Source organism: Diadema antillarum, unplaced genomic scaffold (genome assembly GCF_040938485.1).
Source record: "Diadema antillarum isolate AM-2024a unplaced genomic scaffold, OU_Dant_1.0 seq00001597_RagTag, whole genome shotgun sequence".
Classification (NCBI taxonomy): domain Eukaryota; kingdom Metazoa; phylum Echinodermata; class Echinoidea; order Diadematoida; family Diadematidae; genus Diadema; species Diadema antillarum.
The window spans coordinates 93,739-119,894 of record NW_027272313.1 but is presented as its reverse complement, the minus strand read 5'-3'; the positions used below and the strand labels follow the sequence as shown (position 1 = coordinate 119,894).

The following is a 26,156-nucleotide window of genomic DNA, read 5'->3' as shown; positions in this document are numbered from 1 at the left end:
TTATATACCATAATATGAAATTTAATGGAATTTCATTGGCTATCAACTTGGTATTAAAGTCAATAAAAGGGACTTTTATGCACGAGTGAACACCTTTGTTTTTCTCTTCCAAGGCACAAAAGTAAAAATTGCTAAAATGAGCGAATCATTGATGCGTAATGGTTCTTCCATTTAACAATAAGAACAAAAGATAAATTTAACACAATAAAAAACAGGAATCCAGTTGCAAAAATCTTCCCATGATCTCTATATCCAAAAAATCAACAAAGGCTAAAAATAATGGACGAAAATTAAGAATTATCAGTCAAATCCAAATTCAAATGCAATGAGAGAAGAAGCAATGCTAACAAAATCGTTAGGATTTTAATTGATTTCTCAAATTAGGAAGATTGTTAAAAAATACTTGGTTCCTGAATTTGTGTATTGAATTCTTAAATTACTACATTGAAGAATGAAGTAAATATAATCTGTTTATTTAATCATCTTTGTGCCCTTACTCTCTATCATTTGAAGCTCGAGTTGACAGAATATTCTTATTTTCCCTCTTAAGTTTCCCACTTTGATTTTGTTTGAGGTAATAAAGAGATAGAGAGAACAAAAACTTGTTTTTGCTATTTCGATCACGTCTCTCATAGTGTTAAACTGGTCTTTTGCTGCCATTGTTATCCTGAAGGGCATTTGCAAATGAAAGACAATACAGTGTATGTCAGTTTTTGCAATTTTCACTTTTGTGCCTTGGAGGACAAAAACAAATGTGTTCCTTCATGCATAAAGTTTCTCTTTATATTGACCTACTAGGTTGATAGCCGATGAAATTACCTTTGATATGGTATATTATACATTGCTTTTCAATCAAATCTTCTATGAAAATTATGAACTCGAAAAAGTGTTTACTTTCTTTCTTCACTTTTTTTGCTGAGTGTAAATGCAAGAATAAAGGTATCTTTCAATGCTGAAAATATACTCAATTTCAAGTTCAAATTCTTAAAAAAGAAATCAATATGCATTTCTTTCTTTCTCTTTCTCTCTCTCATGCACACACACACACACACACACACACACACACACACACACACACACATACACACACACGTATACAAATCCTAACAAGCACCCCAATACATGAATGCTACATAAAAGACACACATCAATAATATGCCAAAACTGATTGATATTTTAACAGTTCAACATCTGATTTGGTCTACCAACTTGCTGCAATGTATTCAACATGCCACAGCAAATACACAATTGAAGGCAATACGGGATCTCCATAATGTGGAAAGGAAAGGAAGCGTGAATCAAACTATCAATGCACAACATTTGTATTACCACAGTTTATTCAAAGTTTACTACATAAGCAAAAACATGGTTTCATTCTCTGTCATAAACATTTTCCTCTTCCTTTACAAGATATGTGCAAAATAAAACTAAAAAAAAAACAAAACAACCATACAATACGTACCTACTTAACTACAAAACACTTTGACATAATCTTGAGACAAAGTATAAATTTGACATACGGTTTATGTCCTGAAATGTGTCTCCAATTCCAGTATCAGAAGGGCCAAGCTAATTCTTAAAACAATCCGATGTTTGTATTCTTTTGAGCACTTCCACCTTGAAATTACTTACAATGTTACAGGGATATAAATTTCTTATTTGCACCAACACTGACACTGCTTTTGCTCTTCCCTTCTTGTGTGTCTGGAAGCTTCTGAGGCAATCGAGACAAAAAAAAAATACAAAGAATGGAACACATATGGAACTGAATGCATCAGTGAAAAAAACAAACAAACATGGATTGTATAAAATTAAATTCAAATGAGCAGACAAGAACATGAAATATCATGACACATTTCTGCCTTATCAAAAGGAAAATGGGTTCTGAACAGAACTACAATGGCAGCACAAAAATTCAGAAAACACAGAATTCAGTGTTCAATAATGTATGACTGAGAATAATGATGGAATGTGGTAACAAAAATGACTTTAAAAAAGAAAACTACAAACGTATCTAGATCTAATTTCATGACAGTGTGGCAATAAAGAGCCTTTTAGATTTATACGGGTTATCACACAGCTAATAATGTAGCCTTTCAAAGGACATGATTAACTTCTACGAAATTGTGAATCAGTGTTAATATTGAAGTGTGAAGTGGTTCTCCCTGGACTGATAAATGAGACCACGTGAATATGTGTGTAACCTTCAAAGAGGTGTGGAAATCTTCATGAAACATTCACTTTTCAATTCATTTTTCATACTGAGGTGCATCAAATTAGTATGAATATATAAATCAGTTTGGACTGAAGCAACTATCTTGCCACCTGTGTCAACAGAAATCTCTCACAAATGCATAAAGACTTTGCACAAAGAGAACAGTACACCTCATGGTCATTTTCCACTTATTCATCAAAACTGGGTGGGAGGGTTGATGTACGCGTAACATAATGAATCTATCAATGCATTTATGCTACGTTTGCACTTCCAAATTGGAAATCTCAGTGCAATTCTCAGACATTAGACAGTAGAGTGGAGCACACAGCCCGGCACAATTGTCTTACAAGCACTGCATGCATGCAGGAGAGAAATGGTCTGTTATCTACCACACAAGCTTGCCTCACTGTGACCTCTGCTTACAAGCAGAATTGTCACAACATTTTCAGATTAATAACTGTTCATCAACTGCCAACATTCACACAAACACATACAGGATTGTTTAACATCTCTCAGCAACATACTGAGGGAAAAAAATCAGATGAAAACAAAGACATAATGCATACAAACATGCACTCACAAAACATGCCAAGGAAACACGTCTGAGAAAAAAATATGGCATATGTAAACATCTCCGTCTTCCACTTAACTCTTTATGTGCCACGGTGGAAACCCCCTGTGTGCCACGTTATTCTGAGACAGGAAGTTAGTCATGCTTTGAGAAAGAATTCTGTTTTTCCAATGTGTATAACTTCTACAAATTTCTGTTAAGATATGCATAATACCAGGCAAAGTTAATGAGGAATGCCAAGCTTTGTTTCGATATAAATTGTATGACGAATCTATTTTCAATTTTTCTTTTGAATTACCACTTGCTGCATTACTGTAAAGGCATGACTTTTGCATATAAAACCGTGACAGTAACTTAGAATGTACGAGCAAATCTAGTTGGGAACACCGCTTGATAGTCAATCACCACATAGAATGCAAGCCGTATATGAGAGGAACAAAAGCACGAGAAACGCTTTCATTGTGCCGCGGGATTAGCAGTGATTAGCCGATTTATCGATCGGTTTTGGCGGCTTTGTTTGTTGAGCAGAATATGCGAAGTTGGCACGCCGTCGACTGAGTCGGAGGTGCGAACGTGGCACATAAAGAGTTAAAGAGATATATTCAGTGTATTTGTCAGTGAAACTCGACACACGAGAACTTCATTACACCTAGGTTCATGCGATCACCACTCTTGCACTCAATGTGACCCAGTGTAGTGTCAGTTCAGAATGTTTGCCCCCTAACATTTTGTGTGGATCAGGACTATTGATGTGTAATTGGTGCATGACCATGATTTCATGTCAGAGTTTGTGTACATACAGTACATGCGAGTGTGGTGCATATACTATGTGCTTTCGTTTGTCGTCTTCATTTTTTTATAAGCCGCATTACCTCGTGAATAATGGGGTACAGTGTACATGTAAGAATGAATTTCCCAAACTGCCGAGTTACTGCAGAAAAAGCAGTTGGCATTCAGTCAACTAAAATCGCATGCTCCACTTGAAGGAATGAGAAAAGAGTGCAGGACTGACGCAAAGCAATATCATTATTGTGCATCATGCCACTGAACCATGCACTATCCATTCATGATGAGGGTTTTAAGAGGACATTTTATTCAAAAAGTTAGCATGCTGGTGAGTGAATCAAGTGGTGTATGCGAGAAATAGAACATGGTAGAGAGCACTTGCAGACAGCTACAGCCTTGGAATGGACATTCGTCAATTAAAGGTGTGAACATAGGTCATGTTCCCTTTCCAAAAGCTATCAACATCTAAAAAAAACAACAACTAATAAACCGACTTGCTACTCTTTAGATTAGATATGAAAGTGAGCTACAGGTTTTCTGTTCTATTTTTCCTTCCGAACATCAGGCTATGAATATGTGATCCACTAACAGTCATAGCATATATGGTTTCTCGGCATACACAACCTCAATGCAATAATTTATGACTGTTGTAGAAGAAGACACATAACAGTGACAAGTGTTTCCACAATTATATGACATATTGCCTACCACACTATTTTGTGACCAAACAGTATCACCAACTTGCAAGGCGAAATGTGTGACATACTAATAATTCTTTATTCAGTGATTCACATTTATTCCACAAAATACACATCCTTTCATTGGATCATGCACATTCAGAGCAGATTTAATTTTTCCTCTACATTACAGAAACTTGAAGGCAAAATACCACACATTATTTTTACAGGTAATATAGACAACTTGTGTGATTGTGGAAGGTACCATAGCTACTTTTAGAAAAATGGAGGGGAAAAAAAGACTATATTTGAAATCAAACTTGTAAATAAAAGATGCAAGAATATAGTTATCTTTCAATGCTGATATGTACATAGGATATGTTTTCTGTTATTTTCTTCCACAGCAATTTCACAGAAATGATTTTCAAGAGTTACAGCACATGTAATCAATGTCCCTTTCCTGGAATCATTCTACAAAGACACATGTAATTCTATTGGAAACATTTTTCTTTTTGCAACCTGTCTTTGATACATTGGTGATGGTTATAAAGTGAGGTGTTTTTTCTGCACTGTGCAGTCCTTGAAAACACTGCTGTGAGCATTATATTACTCACTATGATGGCAATCCCAGCCCCTTCCCTCCCCCATGAAAGAAATGGATGTGTCCAGTTTCGCTCCTGTCCACTTTGTGCAAAGTTGTCTCTGGCTTCTTCCATTACGAAAGAAGGGTGTGCACAACTCGGCCTCGCCAGGTGGGACTCAATCATGCGATGGCTGTGGCTTCAGGGAGGAAAGCTTCCCAATATTGGATGAGCTGGAGATGAATTTAACAGACAAAGAGAAAAAAAGAGTTTACAGTAGGAGAAAGCTGTACTGGGCCAAATTATATCAAACTACTTTGTTATTTGCATTGTAACAAAATGATAAATGTTTTGTCACATAGAACATCCATCAATTCGAAATGCCCCAGTAAACTGTGAACAGACAGGACAAATCAAGCTGGGGCTGCAGAAATTCAGTATCACAGACAATGGTAAATATGAGACTTCAAGTTGGGAGATCATTCCGTGAAGGAAGCAAAACTCACGTTTTGGGTTGATATAGCAGTTGTAACCCATTCTCCTTAAAACTTATCATTGTAAAGTTCTTGCATTTCACAAACGCTTGATGTGACAAGTACGTATTGCATGCAGTACGGATTGCAATTCAGTACGGATTGCATGCAGTTCAATGGCAGGCTTGTTAGGTAATGACATTATAACCTTTTCTAATTTTAAAGATCTGTACTTAACTTTAACATCAGCACACGAAAATATATGAGTAGCTTTAAAATTCCATCAATTCTGCATTTAGCCTGATTTTGAGGAAGCACCTATTATTCTACTGCTCTACTTCATTCTATGTCATCAAGCTAAGGTGAACATTGTTGGGGAGATGCACTTTCAGACTAATCTGAACCACCTACTTGTTGCTGATGGTTCATCAGTGATTCGAGGTACTTGATGACCACTGTACGGAAATCACGCACACGGTTGCTCTGAGGATGCAAGCAGACAGAAAAGACTTGTTACTTTTGGAGTGTAAACAAAGCTAATTCACATCATTCAAGTCATAAAATCAGGTGTGACTGACATGGGTGAATTTCATGTTCAGAGTCTACTTAGAATTCTCAATTCTACATGATCTATCCATACCTAGTACTAAATAAAGTTGCTAATGACAGGTCAAATTACAACTAGGTACATGAATATTACATGGGTTAGTGAAAGAAAAGTACATTCAGGGAAGATTGCAAACCCCATCAGTTCACCTCTGGACTTTGCAGCTGTAACATTCCTCAATAGCATATAAAAATACTTTTCATAGTGTAAACGTGGAAATTTTCTCCATGTTGGAATTCTATCGCATTTGCGCAACCAGAAACTTGCCGAAAGTAAAAGCATGCAAATATTCTTGCTTGCTATATGCTCCAGTGTGTTCATTTCTTGAATCTGCCAAATCAAATACTTGAAAGCGCGAAAAATTACTCCCATGGAAAATATCCACCTTTACCATACTAGTACATCATCTACATGTTCTCTCCCATGCTAGTCATCATCTTTTTAAGGCATCTAGGTGGCATAGTTTCAACTAGTACTCAAAATGTACATGAAGATATCATGTTAAGTGGATATGTCATGCAATCTCAGGCATAAATGTGACCCGCTACAACAAAAAGATCCTAAAGTCGCTGACGGGTGAGCCGAGAAAATCGAGTTTGAGTCAGATCATCAAAATCCGTCAAAACTTTTGGATTTCTGTTTTTGACACAGTTTTGTAGTCTAATGTATCTTCTATCATCTGCAGAAATTTCGAAGCTAAATGATCAAAGGAAAGGTAAGAAAATGACATTTTCTTGGGCCATGATTTTCCGACTTTCAACGGAACAGAAACGTGTCCGAAGATTTGGATTTAGCGCCACAGCTAGACTCCGCCCCTAGCAATGAGGGAGTGATCTCATTGGTCAGTGCGTGGCATCCTGGTTACTGATTGGTCGTGCGTAGACCGCTAGCGCTAAGCTTGAATGAACATTGCTGAGGTTGCTAGGAGCGTACCTTCTATTGTCAGATGGTGAAAACTGTCTTGCTTCCCCTTGATCATGATAGCGTTGGAAGGGAAACTTTGAAGGCGGTTTTCTTGAAACGCTGATTTCTTAAACCACTCGACATGCGCTAATAAAATCATTGATATCTCCGCAACCGAGTACTTTTATGAGTCATGTTATATATGACATTAAAAAAGGAAGAGTAAGGGAATAATGTCATGTCATTTTCAGAAAATTGTCCTCCCCAACTTTCGGATCCTTTTGTTGCAGCGGGTCACAAATAACAATCCTCAATGGACTGACAATTGCACAACTTGGATGCAGAAACTCGGCCAAAGCAAAAATGGTACAAAAACACTACACTGTAACTATGGCTTGACACTAACTTTTTTGTTTGGTGGCCCAATGGGGCCACCAAAATCCTAAATTTCAAATTTTTGGTGGCCCGAGAGAAAAATTTGGTGTCCCGAGAAAAACAATAAAAAACGTTAAAAGCCCTTTGTTTTAATGAGTCACATATTTCAGTTTTATGATAGTAAGAATTAGAAGTTGGACATATCTACTCATAAATAAACTTCAACAAACTTGCAACACTCACTCTCAGGCACTCATTCAGTCCTTGTCATCTATCCTTTATACAAATTTAACTGCTAATTTCCGGCGCAAAAATTTACGAATTTATTGACATACTTTTCAAAGAATTTTGGTGGCTCGAGGCGGGCCACCAAATTTGCCCTTTTTTGAAATTTGGTGGCCCGACTTTCATTTTTGGTGGCCCCGGGCCACCGGGCCACCGTTAATGTCGAGCCCTGCTGTAACAGTTATGGTCTGATGAAATTGACTTGCATTTCCGAGGAACACACACACTAAAATGAATGTTCCCTCTGGTACCCCAAGTTTTCAATTAAATGACTCTGATTTTAATTCATTGAAAAATCAAGAGCATGTGTTCAAGAGTCTTCATAACATCACACGTCAGCTTTCAAGCAGAGCATATTGGCCTAGATTCTGTAAATGGATGCTCTCTGTAAATAACAGCAAAATTTTAAACTAACATGTTTACTGTACATCACTTAATGAGTTTTGGCACAGCTGATGGATTGGCTCATCGCAACCTTACCTCAAACCTCTTGATCTCTCTTCGTAGTGTTTTGGAAACCGTTTCAAAGTCTTCCTGACCCTTCACCTCCTTATTTGTCCACTGCAGGAGAGAGAGAAAAAAAAAACATCAATAGAATTTTGAACACTACTAACAGCCACACAAAGTGTTGGTTGACAGTCATCTCTTTTATCACACAGTCAACTGCCATCTGCCATTTGGTATACTAACCTTTCAAAAAATGGCAGGGCCATACAGAGATAATGATAGATTTTAGAGCACTACTGCTGAACTTCCCCTGCTCATATCGCACTCTCTCTTATTTTATTTCCCTTTTAGCAATACGGAAAGGGACTTCCAATAAAATAAATGCTACAATCATCCTCTAAGGCATTCTTTCTGATGGACTCATCTTCAGTACTTTTTTTTTAAACTTTATGAAAGCATAAATCCCAAAGCGCTCTACATGCAAATATGACTACATTATACATGAGTATTTATGATATTTGTTCAGAAAGGCTTCATCACAGATTGTATCTCTCCTTTCAAAACAGAATTTAAAAAAAAAAGAAAAAAAAAGGGAAAAAATCACATCCCTGGAAAGTTACACATGTACAAATGAATCACTTGTATTCAGATACGTAGTGTGAAAACAAATATTTTGAATTATTTCACTATTACACTTACATTGAAAGTACTTATACAGTTTGTATTCATCTCAATTTTTTTGTTTGTGTACTGAAAGAAAGGAAACATGAACAAACAAACAAACAAAAAAACTTACATCTTTGATTTCTTCCTGGACTTGCTGAAGCTTCTCAGGTTTGCCGCTGACCTTGAGCTTGGCCTCCAAATCTCGCTTCTTGGACAGCGTTGTCTGGGCATTCTGCCATGTCAGGTAAGATTTCTCACGCTCACGGAATGCCTCCTAAGATTTATAAATATGAGTGAGGTTGGATTCAGTCACACAGAAATGGTACATGTTTACTTTGGATTTAAAAAAAATGAAATAGATAAAAGAAATGGTAGAAATACACAGCTTTCTTTCATGAGGAAGACTTATTTGATCCTCTGGTCAAGAAATTACACATAATTATGAATTATATATAACCATATAAATATATAAATATAACATTCAGAAAAGAGAACACATAAAATAACCTTTGGACAACTGCAGTGATAATAACTTACAACAATAATGATAAATATTGTAAAATGACAATGTTGTAGGATCATACTAAATGCAAGAATACTCTTTGCTGAAAAAGATAAATCATACTTTACTAGACAGAAATCAAGCAGAATATTTCATGCACTGTTGGCCCCTCTTTACATAACAAAATAAAATCCCCTAAAAGAAGGTGCAGGTATGAACCAAATGGAAGCTACATGTATGCAAATTTTAAAAGGATAGCCTTATACTCACCCTCACTGCTGCAAGAAGTCCAATGTAGTCCTTGAGGAGCTCTGAGAGTACATAGAAGTCTGTGGCAGCCTGGTTGCTATGCAACGCCTCAATCTTCTCCTCCGTCTCAGCTAGTTGGGAGATGGCCCGGGAGAGGGCAGTATGCTCCTCCGAGTTGCCCAGCATGGCTGCACTCTTGGCAAAGCTTGAGGTGGTGTTGGCCAGCTCTGATAAAAATGGAGAAAGGGAGAGGGGAATATCACAAATTAAGTAATTATACATTGTAACAGTACTCCTCTCAGCATAGAAAAGGGCTAAATACTGTATACTGACTGCTCTTTTAATTTCCACATCTCTATATATGACAGCATGAAACAAACGATACACACTGGCATAACCCCTGGTGACCTTTGGTTTAAGTTTAGAAATATATACACGTATGTTTTCTTCACTGGAGCATCAACAATGTTAAAATGTGTCTTAATTGCTTTGGAGAGACTGCTCAATCTAGCTATATATATCTCCTGCCCTTGCTTCTTCCCATTCCTCCCAAGCTCTTGATGAGATACTAATAATAGTGACAGGTTAAAGCCATCCTTAATAATAATCAAGGTGCGGCAAGAAATTAACCACACGCAGTGTATGGAACAAGAAAACTAGAGCTACTGTGTAGAAAGAGAGGGCATGACTCTACACAAAACCAAGATTGAACTGGTATACATTAAAGGGTGTGTACAGTTCTGGTCGAGGTGTAGATTTAGCTTTTAACATTTTGCGAGATATTCAGAAACCACTCTATGAGATGTCAAAGAGCATGCAGTTCTAAGGGGCATCAAAAGTTTATTTGATGAAAATCGGTTTTGAAATGGCTGAGATATCCAAACACAAGGTGAAACAAAGAGATCCTGATAAAGTTGTGGCATGTCGCCTTTTATCATTAGCACTTTTTTGGATATCTCAGCCATTTGAAAACCAATTTTCATCAAATAAACGTTGAATCCTTCTTACAATTACATGCTCTTTCATATCTTTAAAGAGGCTTCTCATTATCTCACTTAGGAATGTTCAAAACATGAATCCCTACCTCAACCAGTACTGTACAGTCCCTTTAAGTCTGATATTGATAGACAAAAGGGGAAAAAAAAAAATCAGATTTGCTAGGATGTTCATTTCCAAGCAATGGTGCCAAGGACAAGAACACATTCAAACTCCATCAGTAAAAGCAGAGTGTACATCTCTCACAACAATTTTTACTGTCCTGAAAATACAGAGAGTTTCTTGCTCTGCACTTTATTCTGTACACATCTCTGTACCTCAGTCAAACGGCCTGATGGTGTCCATTCAGGTACTAGTAAGACTTTCTTATAGCATGTGGGCACACATTCTGTTCAAATGTGACCCGCTACAACAAAAGGATCCTAAAGTCGCTGACGGCTGAGCCGAGAAAATCGAGATTGAAGTCACATCATCAAAATTGGTCAAAACAATCAGATTTCTATTTTTGGCATAATTTTGTAGACTAATGTTTTGTCTATCATCTGGCGAAATTTCAAAGCTAAATGATCAAAGGACAGGCAAGAAATCAGCGTTTTTCTGGGCCATGATTTTCTGACTTTCAACGTAACAGAGACATGTCCAAAGATTTGGATTTAGCGCCGCAGCTAGACTCCGCCCCTAGCAACGAGGGAATGATCTTATTGGTCAGTGCGTGGCATCCTGATTACTGATTGGTCGTGCGTAGACAGCTGGTGTTAAGCTTGAATGAACATCGCGAAGGTCTCTAGGAGCATGCCTTCGATTGTCAAGCGGTGAAAACTGTCTCGCCTCCACTTGATCATGCTAGCGTTGGAAAGTAAACTTTGAAGGCGTTTTTCTCGAAACTCTGATTTCCTCAACCACTTGACATGCGCTAATAAAATCATCGGTATCTCTGCAACCGAGTACTTTTATGAGTTGTGTTATATATGAAATTAAAGTAGAAGAGTAAGGGAATAATGCCATGCCATTTTCAGAAAAATGTCCTCCTCCGACTTTCGGATCCTTTTGTTGTAGCGGGTCACAAATGTTTACAGGGATTTTGATTTCCCAATTCCATGCATGCCTGTAATTCAGATGGATTTTTTCCCCCCATTTATATAAACCTGGCATATCAGGATCAGAAAAGTTGGATGAACTCTTCTCACCTTTCCGTCCAGTGACCATGCTCTCTACACTGGTATGAAGCTTCTTTAGCTGTGCGTCCAGGCTGTCAATCATGTGCTGCTTCTCTTCAAACCACTAACAATTGAAACCATGAAACATAAACACAGTTACAGATTATACTAAATAAAATCTAAAGTAATAAATTCTATCAGAGAGCTCTTTTCATTCATACAGTACATTGACAAAGCTTAAGCTTTAGCATAGACACAAATAAAGCACTTCCTAAGAGTTTACCTTGATTAAAGATGACCATGAATAAGGTTCTAAAGAGATGAATAAATCCTTCAGTCGAAAACTTAGAATATCCTTTTGAAAAACTCATGGGACACAACTTGCATAACATTGTGATGTTCACACGATCATAATTATCTACTGTATTCTGCTCCTTTGTATTGTGCTAGCTTCAACAGCTATTTGTTCATGTGTGAGCTTCCTACGTAATTCTGCTGAATGCAGCTGTTCAACAGATAATGCATTGTAAAACAGTGGACATTTTTAAAGATCAAACTCTGGAAAACAGTGAGGAAAGTTTTTCTTCAATTCACAAAGAAAATTCAACATATTTCCATTTTTCTCGCATAACAAAAGAACACTCGACTTCTCTCTTTCAGAAGGCAGGGGGAATAATATTACCCTTAACATACATCAGTAGCAAGTCGAAGAAATGTGCACTTTATTCAAATAGTAAAGTTTTGTGAAATTCTCTTTTTATTTTCCTTATATGTGACCCTGCACCACAAAAGAAACAAAAAGTCGCCAGACATGGATTTTTAGTTGAGGGTAGATTCTGAAAGAGCAGACTCTAAGCTTTAAAATGATGTATAACTCAATTCAAATGGATTCTCTTAACCTATACACACTCTGGAAAGTGTTAACTGAGAAAATAGGCTCTGAAGTACAGGGTCTATTCAAGTGCTTAATCTTTACTAAGCCGTGTTACCTGTGCCACGAATGGGGCATAAACATGATGTTAACCACTGTATAGCACCAATAATTAAGGGATTATCAGATTAAGCTGAAATTGAGCATGGTGTATTACCACATTCTGACCATGATAAACGTCAACTTTCAGAGCAGTAGCATCATCCTTTCAAGAGTTGAAAGTGAAGAGGGTGCAAAGGATTTTCAAGAAATAAAAGGTGGCTCTAAGAAAAACCTGATCACAATACTCTACCAAAAAAGGGTTGTAGAAAAACTGCTGAAAAACCCACTTTCCCATTCCCCATTCAATTTATGATCCCACACTCAGGAATAATGTAGAAGAAGAATAGCTCTTTCAGAAAATATGGAAAACTAAAAATTGACCCGGTTCACCCATTTCACCTTTCTTGAGTCCTCACGTAAAATCAAGGGGTGCGACTTTTTGTTCGTTTTGTGATGCACGGTCACATATAGCTGTACGCATGTGACATCATACACTGTATTAGTCTCCTCATCCAGCAGTGACTGCGCAGATACTGAAAATATTCATAATTTTTGAACAGATTGTCCAAATTTCCTCAAAATTTCACTGATGTGTTCTACTAATATTGCTGCATTCTCTCAATCCTAATGTTTATGAAGGTGGACTTGTCCCCTTTAATAAATTAACTATGCTAATTTATGCATGAATTTAAAAAAATGGCTGTAAATCAGTAATTAAAGGTCCAAAACTGCTAATTTTTGGTTTAGGTACTCTGTGTAGGATTCTTACTGAATGTACATCAAAAAAACGGCGGCATCAAACTTTTTTTCTTATGTATTTTATTGTTTTTAAAATTTCTTATGTATTTCATTGTTTTCGACTTTTGGTTTTTTATTGTTTTCTATTTGATGGACATCATCGGCAACACTATTTCGATCATAAAGAACATGAAATTAATTGATTTTGATGAGTAAAAGTAAAAATAATGATACATTTATGAATTTTGGTCAGAAACAGAATTTGCATTGGATTTGTACATGAAATCACGTTTTTAAGCAATTTCGGGTCTGACATGCACTTACAAAATATTGCAAAACTTCAGAACCGCGTACCTGGGCGACGCGAATTTGGTCTCAAAAGTTGTGCAAGACTTAAAAGAAAAATGTTATTAAACGTCGCGGCGCGAAATTTTTACGTTCCAGATTTATCACGAAAAATGTCGAGGGGGGGCCCTCAAAGCCCCCCCCCCCCCCCCCCCCCCCGTCTTTTTAGGGTTAAGCAAGGCATGCTAACACCCTAAAAAATGTGTATCCCATGCATGCTTAATATACACTCTCTTGTTTTAGTCCATGGAATAAATTTCAATCGTTGATTTGATTTTAAACTACTCACTTTGAAGTCAATGACATAATTATCAAAACTTTGTTGCATACAGTTGTACTTCTAGGTAAACGTTTTGACAAAGAACCAAATAGCATCTCTTTCTACGATACAATTTATTCAAATACACCCAAAGTAAAATGTACATTATAGGCGATTATCAAAATGCTAAGTAGACTTTAGCACTCAATGAGTACAGACATCTGCCAAGCAGCTCATTTCCACCAACAGGATCCCTATATTGACCCAGATCAACACCAAAGTGCAATCATTTGTTCCTTTTGTCATTTTCAACTTTACTTGAAAATTTCATGCATATCTGTCCCCCCCCCCCCCCAAAAAAAGAGTTATTTTTGCAGACAGGAAAACAAACTTATGGTAGCAAAAACATAACCTCCCTAGAAGAGGTAATAAATACAAATTCCACATAATCCATAAACACAAAATTTCCTCTAGAGCAAGCTTGCCTGATCGGATTCGTTCATCCTTGAGACGACCTTGGAGGCGCTGTCAACCACCTTGGTGAAAGCTCTCATGACTCCAGCCCCACTCAGAGCCGACGTACTGGTGGCCTTGGGCAGCTGGGGGTTACAAAGAGTAAGAGAAAAGAGATATCACTTGATCCACACACCACATCAACTGAACAGAGACTTCTGGTTCTCTCCAAAAGGAACTTACAGCTTACAAGCTGGACTATTTAATAGGCTCCCTCGTAATATTATGTTCTCTCTCCCTCTTTCTCAGCCTAAATAATTTTCTTATCTTACTTGTGTATAGTGTACTTGTCTACACAGGCTAATGTATGCTATGTTTTCCTCCTCTATTATGTTGGCCACTGTGTTTGACACAGGAATATGTAAAGACATTTCAATTATTTTCTCTGCAACATGAAAAAAACAATAAAGATCAAATATGGTGTTTGATTATAACAGCAAACCATTTCTGGTATTACTAAGCCACATGGTACTTTACATACTTACACTTAGATATCTTGACTATTGTCTACATGTTACCCTACATTTAAACCTTTACAATACAGTGGACTCCCATTACAACGAACTCCTCGAGATGAGACTGCCATTTTTCTTTTGTTATATCGAAATTTCGTTATAACTGAACAAATAAACAATGAAACTACATAGAGTTGATAATGCTGCGGCCTGAATTGTTACTTCATTGTAACTGGAATTTTGGTATAACGGGAGTACACTATATCCAATTCATCTAAAAACAATTCACATAAGATTCATTATGATCAAATATCACTAAAATTCTTTGCATTTTAAATGAGTGGAAAGGCTTTCATGAAAAAAGTCATGTGGCATTGTTGGTTTTTTTCCTTTCTTTTTTTTGCTGAGTGGCTTTGGCACATACACAGCTCCTACATGTACATGCAAGTTTTCATTGGTTTTACCATATTCCTTGCATTTCAAAGTGTCTTGCTGTACATTGGACTGAGACTGCTCTTTGGCAAACTTCCACCTACATATAGACCTGGACCGTATAGTCATGTCTTCAATGAAGTTTGTCACTCCAAGTGACTACATTATCAGCATACTTCCTCATGAACTCTACACTAATGACAGAAAAATAGCACTGTGTGTGTGTGGTTTTTTTTTTTTACATAGCATGGGAACACTTTCTTACAACAACGCTGCACAATGGCACTGGTCTGTCGGTCCATGACCAGTAACAGGAATGGACCAGTAAATGAAAAAATGGGTACCTACCGGCCCGACCAACAGGTCACACAAGAAGAAAAAAAAATGGGTTAGTGTGCAGCCCTGCCTACAACATTTTCAACTCACATTCCAATCTAGTAATTCACTAGCTTCAAACATTTTGTAACATTCTAACACTTGTAATCTACATAAATCTCAATTGGCAAATATAATTTCACAATCAGGGAAAGTTTCACATCATTTGCCTGGACATGAAGAAATAATATCCCCCCACCCCCTGGGAGCCTCCTCCAAAATCCAGGACACTTGGTAGCTATGCATTCCAGTATGACTTACATCATCCTTCTCAAGGAACTCTCTGAAGTCAGAGTCGGTGTAGAGGATGGGGTGAGCCGCAGTGCGATTGAGAAACCGCTCCAGCGCCGCCCTCCTCTTCCCGATAAACTCCATGGAGTTGGTCTGTTCCTGCGACTTGGACATCTTCACTTTGGTCATTCCTGGAAGCAAGGAAGCAAAGATACTCGCTATTTAAAGTTTGGCTGTGCTTGGTAGTTTCTCAGCTTCTTTAAGGTCACTGGGTGAATGGCAGGGTTTTTGTGGCATGCTGATACTATTCAGCTCCCATATTGTTTAAACATCAAGTGCATACACAGACAGTGCAATAAGCTACAAATTGTATCAAGTTTCTTCGTAGTGTAATTTGTTATGCGACGCAATTTTGAATAAGGATGCTAATTTCCCACTATCAAGCATACAATCATGACTCTGATTCCCCATTTACCTTGTAATCATATGTACAATCAACATTTTGATCCCCCCATCTAAAAAATGAATAAATAAATAAATAAAATCAAAATCTCATTTCTTTTGGCATTTCAGAGGCTATGCATTCACTTTGCACTCTCACCAAATTTTTACATCTAAATCCAAGCAGATATACCTGAATACCCAACATTCAAAAATTGCCAGACTTGAGACAAAGACAGCCACAAATAAATGATGCTAATGTGTTCATCACATCACATACTGACCTATTCGATATTTATGTGCGCCACTATGTTATTTCTGTGCTCTTGTGTTGGTATAGTATCATGAAATACCAACTTTGTGAACTGACCTACGACACTCTTCTCTGGAGCTGGGGGTACAATGCGACCTTTGCATGTGTGCTTCTCAACCAGTTTCTGGTGAAGGCCAAGGAAATCGCTGAAGCGCCTTGTGACACACATCTCCTTGCCTTTGAATGATGGGTCATTAGTCTACCAGGTAGAAGATACAGCAAAAATTACAGAACAATGGTGATCAACATTTCCACAGAGGATGAATGTCACTCTCGTAGCAATACAAGTGCATTAACATTGCCTACATCTATATACATTGAAGTATCTAAACATAATGAAATACTGGCCAATGCCTCTAAATACATTGTACCAATGATTTCTTAAAAGAACTTCTACTTTACATTCAAATTTTCTTTGTAAGTCCTCTCCCAAACTTATCATCATATAGTGGGTACAGATTCAATTGTGTTGAAAATCTCCATTTCTTATGCTTTTTCCCCCTCAATTTCGACGTTGTATTTCTTGCTGTCTCATGTATTTTGCAGCAAAGCAATTTAAGCTATAGATTTGTCTTTTTAGCCACCACTATACTATAATTGCTGAACATAGAAGAAATGATGTTTCAGTATGCACTATATTCAGCCGATGTAACATGGCAAACTGTTCAGTAAAATAAATGGTATGACGTGATTGGTATGCATATGCTAAAACGCTAGTTATAATGTGGAGCCTGCATGCTTAGTCGCGATACAAGTATGTAATATGAACACATGGAATACATGCATAATGAACACAAATCACATGTGGCACCCTTACCTTTGTGGTAACCTTATAAGCCATATATGCACTCATTCCATCACCTGTAAACAAGCAAAACAAACATGTGTCCTCAAGTAGTCACACATAAACTGTATGCAGCGCACTGCTGAACAGCTCATTGCAGATTGCAGGCTATATCTGGGGAAGTGTGTAATATAGTGGCTCATTACTACTAGTTACACAAACTTTCAAAAGTTAACCTTGGATGCAGATTTGATGGAGCTATTGCTAAGTGTGACATGTATTCAAACCAATTTACATTTGAAACAATTAATTCTTTATGGTCTTCAGCTGAAAATGTGTTGTTATTGACTGAGTGAATTTATTAATTCAGATCTGGACTAATATGCAGGAATGCATGAAAAGGGATGATCAGACACTAATTATCAAAAGATCACTGTACTTTCTCAAAGAAAAATAGTGATGTCACACTGTTCTAAAAACTGGATGAAGCGCTCTGTATACTTGGCACAGTGAGGGTCATGCCTTTTGAAAGCCTATGAATTCATCATGGATTAAATAGTTAAGAATCCCACAACATGTTGCACAAATCAAAGACAAGTGTCATGTTGTGAAGAAGGAAATGTGCAATTTGAGATATTCAATCACATTTTGGGGGGTCATTTTGTGTGCAAAGTAATATAGGTTATTATATGTGAGATACAAAAGGCACATGACCACGTGTGACATTATGGGGGGGGGGGGGCTCTCAAAACAGTGTCAGATGACACACTACATTTTGAACAGGTTTTACTCAACTTTCCTATAGCTCCTTCAACATCATTCAGATTATTGATCTGTTTTCATATACCAAGATGACAGCCAAGTATACATGTACTTAATCATCCTGATGATATCTAATACCTGGTACACATACATACATTGTACCTTGTGTGTCCCTTTCTCAAGAGTTCCCTACTATACAAGGACACCTTCTTACATGTTACCCCCAACTTCTAAAAAGTATCAATACTATGTCGCCAATCATCATGCATATATAACACCAGATGGGTATTAGAAGGCCACTTTCCTGAAGTAGAACTCATTTAGGCAAGAAAATATGAAAAGGCACTTGCCATGTAAGAGCCTTCTCACACAGCCCTTTAAGGATACATGAGAGATACAGTTCTTGTACTGCCAAATCAAGATTTCACAAACCCTTGCTATGATTAATTCTCATGAACTAAATTTGAGTCGCAATGCTCTGACTGTGGTATACGGGTACTTTCACATCAAACTATGTACGTGTAAACTGCAAGTTTATATCGCATTCAAATCTAAAGCATAAAAAACATCTAAGCTGTGATATGATCTTGATATTAGCACACCCGACTTAAGCTTAAATTGTTGCACTACATTTACTCCCTTACAGGGGGAAACAGTTATAACTACTTACAAAGGTAGGGATATTATAACATGGATTAAACAGGACGGTACTTACCCATCTTCTGTGGTTCTGTTATGGTAATTTCTAGGTCAAATTTATCCCTGCTCTCATCGTCATCCACTTCCTGCATAATACAAAAAGTACATCAGAATGAAATAAAGATTGGTCCCAAAGTATACATGCAAGTAGATGTCATCAAATAGCAAGAACTGTTACCTTTACGAAATGAGTCATGCTAACACACACTGAGAGACCTGCTCCATATGGAGATGAGTGGCTGTGAACGAATAAAAAATGTGTTTATAGGAGATATTGATGTTTGCTTGAACAGGAAAATGTGTGGATTTTTTTAATATATATTATTAGCATCAGCTTTGAGGTATCTCTATCTGGAGCATATATAAAATCTTCACAATTTGGATTCATTATATTCAGAAAACAACACAATTGATATGAAATATAGCATACACTTGTATTTACTCATACTTCTGCTCAAATACAACATCGGAGAAATACAGTTAGCTTGACTGTTTAAGTCAATGTGTTGGTGCTTATTGGCAGCATACAAAGTATCTTATTAAACTACATTTGGAAGAGCCACTTTGTCAAGGAAATTATGATTAGTTCTCAAACCAAACATGTTTCAGAGAAGATTGCACACACACAACAAAGCTTCCTAAAGGAACAAACAAGGTGTCTGTTAGTCCTATTTTTGTGTTAGTTGCACTGGCAGTTCCTATACCACCAGATTCAGGCATTTAATGGGAGTGAAATGGGACTGTACAATCGGTATGGTTGAGGTTATGGTCCTCGCATTAAATGCATGCTGTACTCTTTCCAAGGTTAAGGTTTAATATAACCATAAGAGTTACTGCAGGGCAACATATTCTTATCAAGTGAGATAAGTAGGCTGACGAAAGTACAGTAAAGTGTCTTCGCCTCTTTGTGGGGTAGTGTCTTTCATTAAAGGAAATATATTCAATGCATTTCATATCTATATCATTATCATTTTTTTTTTTTTACAACAAACATCACAGCAAGCACTATAAAAAAATAAGTTGTTAATTATCAACATTTCAGAAAATGTTTAGAGTAAAGTCACAGGTTAAGCATTATTCTAGAGGTCAACATAGTAATGTGTCAGATTCAATACCACAGCACTGCAGTAATATATCCCAGAGTCACAAACTGTATTGTGACTCAGCACTAGCATGTGTTAACCATCACCATACACTCCTGCATTGTTCCTTACACACAGCAAAGATACATTACCTTGCGTGCAAGCGGTTTCTTCTGAAGAAAGAGAGGAGAGTTGATTACAAATGTATTTGTTTTTTTTTTTCTGATGGTTTTTAATTCAGTACTGAAAGACTACTTTCTCTCAATCTAATGCTGAGTTCTATCTGATAAATTTATGAAACACTGGGGAAACTATAAGACTTCTGTACAGATTATGTCTGAACAAGTCAGGTGGTTGCGCAGGTACTGTATACTTGTACAATATAATGTGAATATATTGTGCATGCTGTTTGTGTGAAAGGTACTGTAACCATGGCTCGACACTAACTTTTTTGTTTGGTGGCCCGATGGGGCCACCAAAATCCTAAATTTCAAATTTTTGGTGGCCCGAGAGAAAAATTTGGTGTCCTGGAAAAAAAAACAATAAAAAACATTAAAAGTCCTTCTTTTTTTAATGAGTCAAATATTTAAGTTTTATGATAGTAAGAATTAGAAGTTAGACATATCTACTCATAAATAAACTTCAACAAACTTGCAACACTCACTCTCAGGCACTCATTCAGTCCTTTTCATCCATCCTTTAAACAAATTTGACTGCTAATTTCCGGCGCAAAAAGTTATGAATTTATTGACATACTTTTCAAAAAATTTTGGTGGCCCGAGGCGGGCCACCAAATTTGCCCTTTTTAAAAATTTGGTGGCCCGACTTTCATTTTTGGTGGCCCTGGGCCACCGGGCCACCGTTAGTGTCGAGCCCTGCTGTAACTGTATGTTATTGTGTGACTTTGTTAAGTGCAACATTCTCATTGGTAATTTGGATATAATGCCACTCTATCACGGAAGAAATGTAACATCTCACTTCACCAACTTCACCAACAATGCAAACGGAAGCATACATTTCATGATCTTGTAAAAGGGCAAGAGAAAAAAGGTATGTTGTACATGTAAACTACAGTCTGGTAGAGTCCACATTTGGATTGTAATGCCACTGAAATAGGTGAAAATTGTTATGTCTATGCAAAGAGAGGCATAATATGGTTCATGACCTTAAAAAAATACCAAACAAATGAACAAAAAATGGAGTGGAAGTGTCCAATATTTGGATACAGTAATGCTACTTAATCAGGTTCAAAATGCAAAGTCTAGCAATGCCAACTGATGCAGATGGAAGTGCATGGTTCATGCTCCTTTGAAAGGACAGAAAACACCGGAAGAAGGGCACAACTCACATCCTCTTCCTCCATCTTGGTCTGGCCACCATCTCCATCTCCCCCAGCAGCTCCCTCAGGCTCCTTCACTGCAGCAGCGTCAGATGGCTCCGTGTCTTTGGCGAGAGGAGACGAGGGCTCCGCGTCCAGCTTGGCTGGTTCGGAATCCAGCTTGGCTGGCTCCGACGAGTCCCCTTCTGGGGGGTCATCTAGGGAAACCTCAGTTCCACCACCTTCATACAGAATGAAAGGATCATTGACAATTTCTTGTAAGTTATGAGAATTCCTTCATTTCCCAGAATGATAGTGTGGTGACAGAATTATGTAGTTTAAACACCCGATTGATATTTCTCAACATTGTATACAGAGATCAGAAGAGATACTGTACATGTAGATATGAATATCGTTTTATAGCATCATATAAAATGATAGGGCATCTGTATTCAAAAAGTCTGACATCTTTAGTCATGTCCAGTAAGAACATCAAAGCCCTTATCAAGTACACACAAAAATTTTTCTCAGTGACAAAAGTTGACACAATGAAGACCGCATAAAACACTTGTATGATTTTGAATTTGTTCGGGGGGGGGGGGGGGGGGGGGAGTCCCTAGAATGATTGTAAACATGAGTAATCTTTTTGTTGATCTCAATTCCATCAACACACAGTACATTAGATGCAGTATATTTACATATATATACAGCTGCTGTACGTTGTACCATGTATGTCACTTGCTGCTTTTGCTTTGGCTCAAGATATCTTATTCAGCAGTTTAACCCGTTGAGAGCGAGTCCCGAGTATACTCGGGCAGGTGCCTATAGATGGGAAATGCTTGTTGTAGCAAAATCAGCCACTCCTCAATGGGTTAATAACATACACGGTGTACACACCTGCAAAGAGATCATCATCTTCTTCGAGAGCTGCAGGTTCTGAAGACTCCTTGAAAATTCAAAAAGGATAAAAGAAGATACAAATAATGTCCAAATTGATAAAGGAAAAGCTAGATTACATTTAGAAACGAAGTACATGTAAATGAAAATACTTTTACAGAGAAACATTTCTGTTCAAGGCCCTTCTTCCTTTTCTATTCAAAATGGGAGTGGGGGGGGGGAATGACATTATGATAGAACATTGTTTCACATTTTGGTGACTGAAATTCAGAAGTTGTTCGACAATTATGACCTTACAATATTTCTATAATGAAATATTTTAACTATCTAGCCTCTTTATCATCTACAATTCCATTATTGAATGCCAAAGTTGGACAATGGACAGTGTAGGAGCTGAAATGTGAGAATAAACATTCTAATAGTACTATATATGTAACACTGTGTTTCTTCCTTTCTGTTACCCCCTTGACCTAAAAATCCAACAATTGCCTTTTTTGTTTTTAGTTGTTAGGTAAGTTGAACATCTAACAAACGTTATATGGCTCTATTTATACCATGATGGGTGATGGGCTACAGTGTAGATTGTATCAATTGTATCTACCTTGGCATCCTAATAATAACATAACAATAAGCATCGCATGTAAAATCACATAATTTTATACATTATTGACTATGAATTTCTACATTGATTTTATGGAGTCAGGATGTTGATTACTGTAACATGACATGTAAAAATATTTGTGTGCTCTTTTTTATTTTTGTGCTATAGCATCTCCGATAGCATCTCCACAGAGATGCTATTTATAGCACAAAAATAAAAAAGAGCACAACAATATTTCTGTTCTGCCTCTAGGAAGGCTCTGGTTGCGCAAAAAGCGCAAAATTTCCACACCACAAAAATTACCACTTTTAGTAGACACTAGTAGGGGATGGGGGAAGTAAGGAAGTCTTTTTCCATTTGGAACCCTACCATTATTACGTCAATAAGACAACACTACTAACGTTACACAAGTACAAAATTGCAGACACTAATGTACGTTACAACAGTTCCACTCATTTGGAATACAGGACAAAACCTATAATCATGTCATGATAATGTGGCAATGACAATGACAACGAATTTTATTTCTTAAAACGCCCCTCCCGGGGCATGGAAGAAATAAAATCAGTATAAGACACACAATAAGAAAGATTAAATCTTTGGCAGTCACAACACATAAAATTTGAATACAATAACATGTAACTTTAAGTTTAACTGCTAGGCCCATAGAGTAACTGCGGCAGTAAGCGGCCGTGCAGCCGTTCGCGGCAGGTACATTCTAACTACAACATACACGGTAATATACTGCTAAACACAGCATTGCACTGTTACATGCACACTACACATATACTAACACACTAGCAATCAACAAAAACCAACCGATAAAATGGGCACGATCTCTGACGAAAGTGAAATTTTCTCACCTAAATGACAACATATCGCATCCAAAATAAAATTTTCGGTACTTCTTAACATAACAATTAAGAAATAATGGTCCAAGAAACTTGATTTTTTTGTCGTTTTCCCGATGCTCATGGATTTTGAAAACATATCCTCACATATTGAGCTTTCGCGAGCCGATGTGGGCCGCCATTTTTGTTCGGAAAGTGGATGTTACCATCGAAAAAATTCAGAAAAACACGAGAAAGACATCAACAACACCGCCAGAATTGCGATCTTGTTTGCGGCCAATGCATGTGCGCCCGCTATTTTCACGTGCTTTCGCAATGGGAAATGGCGCTTATGCAATGTTCGCGAGACATGTGAAGGCGTTCAGCTAAAGATCGCAGCGCACGCGTGTATTGCATAGGGATTGTACATCGTGCCGTAAGCAGAAATACTACGTCGCATATCGCCCTTATTGGCGAAAATTGTGCCGGGTTTTGCCCTGGTAAATCATGAAAACTGCGTTGGTCGATGGTAAATTTCTTTTATGAAAACGATTGCGTTAATAAATAATCTTGTCTATGGTATATGAAATGGTTGAAAATAATTTGCCTGATTTGTTTACAAGCTGGAAAAACCCTTAACAATGCTTAAACTGCCGCAAACGGGATATTTTACTCTAACGTTAGTCTAACAATAGGCCTATATTACATGTAATATCGGTAAGATTTAACAACAAATAGGTTAGAGCATATTAGAGGTCTAGTGTACTGTGTCAACTGAACTGACACACTTCACAGTTTTGACACTACTAAAAATGATTCTAGTCAAACTTCGACATAATTATCTTACAAAATCTGGACAAATTCTTCCAACTTTTTAATACTCCTACAGTTAACGTTCGTTTGTCTAACGTTACTACTTATGCACCAGCAGCGCAGCGCTGCCAGTTGCAATGAATAGCAATAATGATTCACCTCATCATTCACAGACACAGTCATACTGCACTCCACTGCACTTCACTTCGCACCGCGCACCTCAACATATTGTTTTACAAACGCACATACATTCCTTACAATCTCATAATTTCAAAAGGTTGCTGATGCTGGTTATCGTTTTCAAACCTTGTTTGTTTCTGCCACTTTTTCTTCACTCTTTTCGTCGTCGTCGAAAAGGGGAGGAGGTTCCCTGTCGTCAGCCATGTTGCTCACGAGTATGTGACAATTCTACAAGAACAAGGCAAGATTGGGGGCGTTGTCTAATTACAGTCGTCCTGTACAAATATTTGATTAAATTGGATTAGAAAATGTACCTTTCGTACTCGCATGAATACTCCACTTCAGTGCAATAAAAAAAAATATTATGAGCACATGAAGGTGCATCTATATTAAATTCAAAATCAAATGATGGAGATATGGTTTAATGTATGTGTCAGATGAGACTACACAACACTTCTGTGTACTGTATGTGTGTATGCCTCACCTTTAGTGCAGAAATGTGTGCTGCTGCTGTGTAATGCGTGTCTGTGTGGAAATCCGATAGTTATCCATCGCGAAGATGCCGTACCAGTCGGCCTCCAAATTGTCGGCCTTTATTAAAACACATCGGCACTGCTCAAACGTAGTGACATTTGAATCAAAAGCCTTTGTCAGACGAATGCGTGATAACGCGGGGATGAATAGGCCCAATAGTAGCAAACTGTTTGAAGAGTCTGAATTAGAAAAACACAGGCCCCTTAATTATGTACCAATTTCAAATATTTGAGATTAAAGCTGCTGGAAAATAATGAAAATAATGAAAACATTTGTGATAAAATATTTATTGCCAGCAGACCTTATAGAATGCAGTATCATTGAAAAATTATATTTTTCTTTCTTTGATGATGACATTACTTTAACCATGCAGAAATATTGTTTATCTCTTTTTTTTTTTTGCAATTTAACTGTTTATTGTCCTGGTTATTAGCTCTCAAAGTCTGTCATCAGGCTTTACCTAGGGCCTGCATATTTCAAAGAACTGTGAAAACAACAACAACAATAACAAGAAACAGAGCTTCAATCGGTTTTATTTATTTTTTTTTTTTGGACTGGCTATGATAACTTTTTTTTCTACTCATTGAATGTGGACACTCTCAAGCCCAAAAGATTTTTGTCACATGACTTTGCCGCCTGTGTATTGGCATTGTTTTGTGGTTACTGTCCAGCTCAAGTGACGATGCGTATCCAGAGTCCCGATATAGGCCTATTCTTGAAGAACAATTGGTAAAAACAATCCATGAAAGCTTTTCCCGGATTTCAGGCACTTTTTTGCAAATCAAAAGTAGTGTATTAGGCCCTACTGCAGGAACAACTCAAGTCACATTATACAGTGGCGGATCCAGAGGGGGGCGCAACCGGCGCACGCCCCCTTATTTTTGTTAAAAACAAAAGAAATAAAAAGAAAAAAATGAAATGAAACCCGGAAGTGGCACCAGAAATATAGTTGCACCCCACCCCCCCCCCTCCCCCTTTACAGAATTCCTGGATCTGCCCCTGGTCCCGGGAAGCTAAATATTCGGGGGCCGCGGAAAGTCTTTCAGTCACTGTATTATAACTGTCTGTGTGTGTGTGTGTGTGTTGGCGAG

At 37.5% G+C, this 26,156-nt stretch overlaps 1 protein-coding gene across 1 annotated transcript; it reads right to left on the bottom strand.

Annotated features, from left to right (window-relative positions):
* Positions 1-5,012: 5,012 nt before the first annotated feature.
* On the bottom strand, positions 5,013-24,735 carry LOC139710982 (sorting nexin-2-like). The gene is made up of 15 exons (XM_071622897.1): positions 24,658-24,735; positions 22,108-22,156; positions 21,241-21,452; positions 20,045-20,065; positions 18,827-18,896; positions 17,383-17,426; positions 16,623-16,764; positions 15,842-16,002; positions 14,291-14,404; positions 11,521-11,614; positions 9,359-9,564; positions 8,717-8,860; positions 7,954-8,034; positions 5,715-5,786; positions 5,013-5,063 (listed from the first exon to the last, which is right to left on the bottom strand). The coding sequence occupies exons 1-15, from the start codon at positions 24,733-24,735 to the stop codon at positions 5,013-5,015; spliced, it is 1,539 nt and encodes a 512-aa protein (XP_071478998.1).
* Between the last annotated feature and the right edge of the window lie 1,421 nt (positions 24,736-26,156).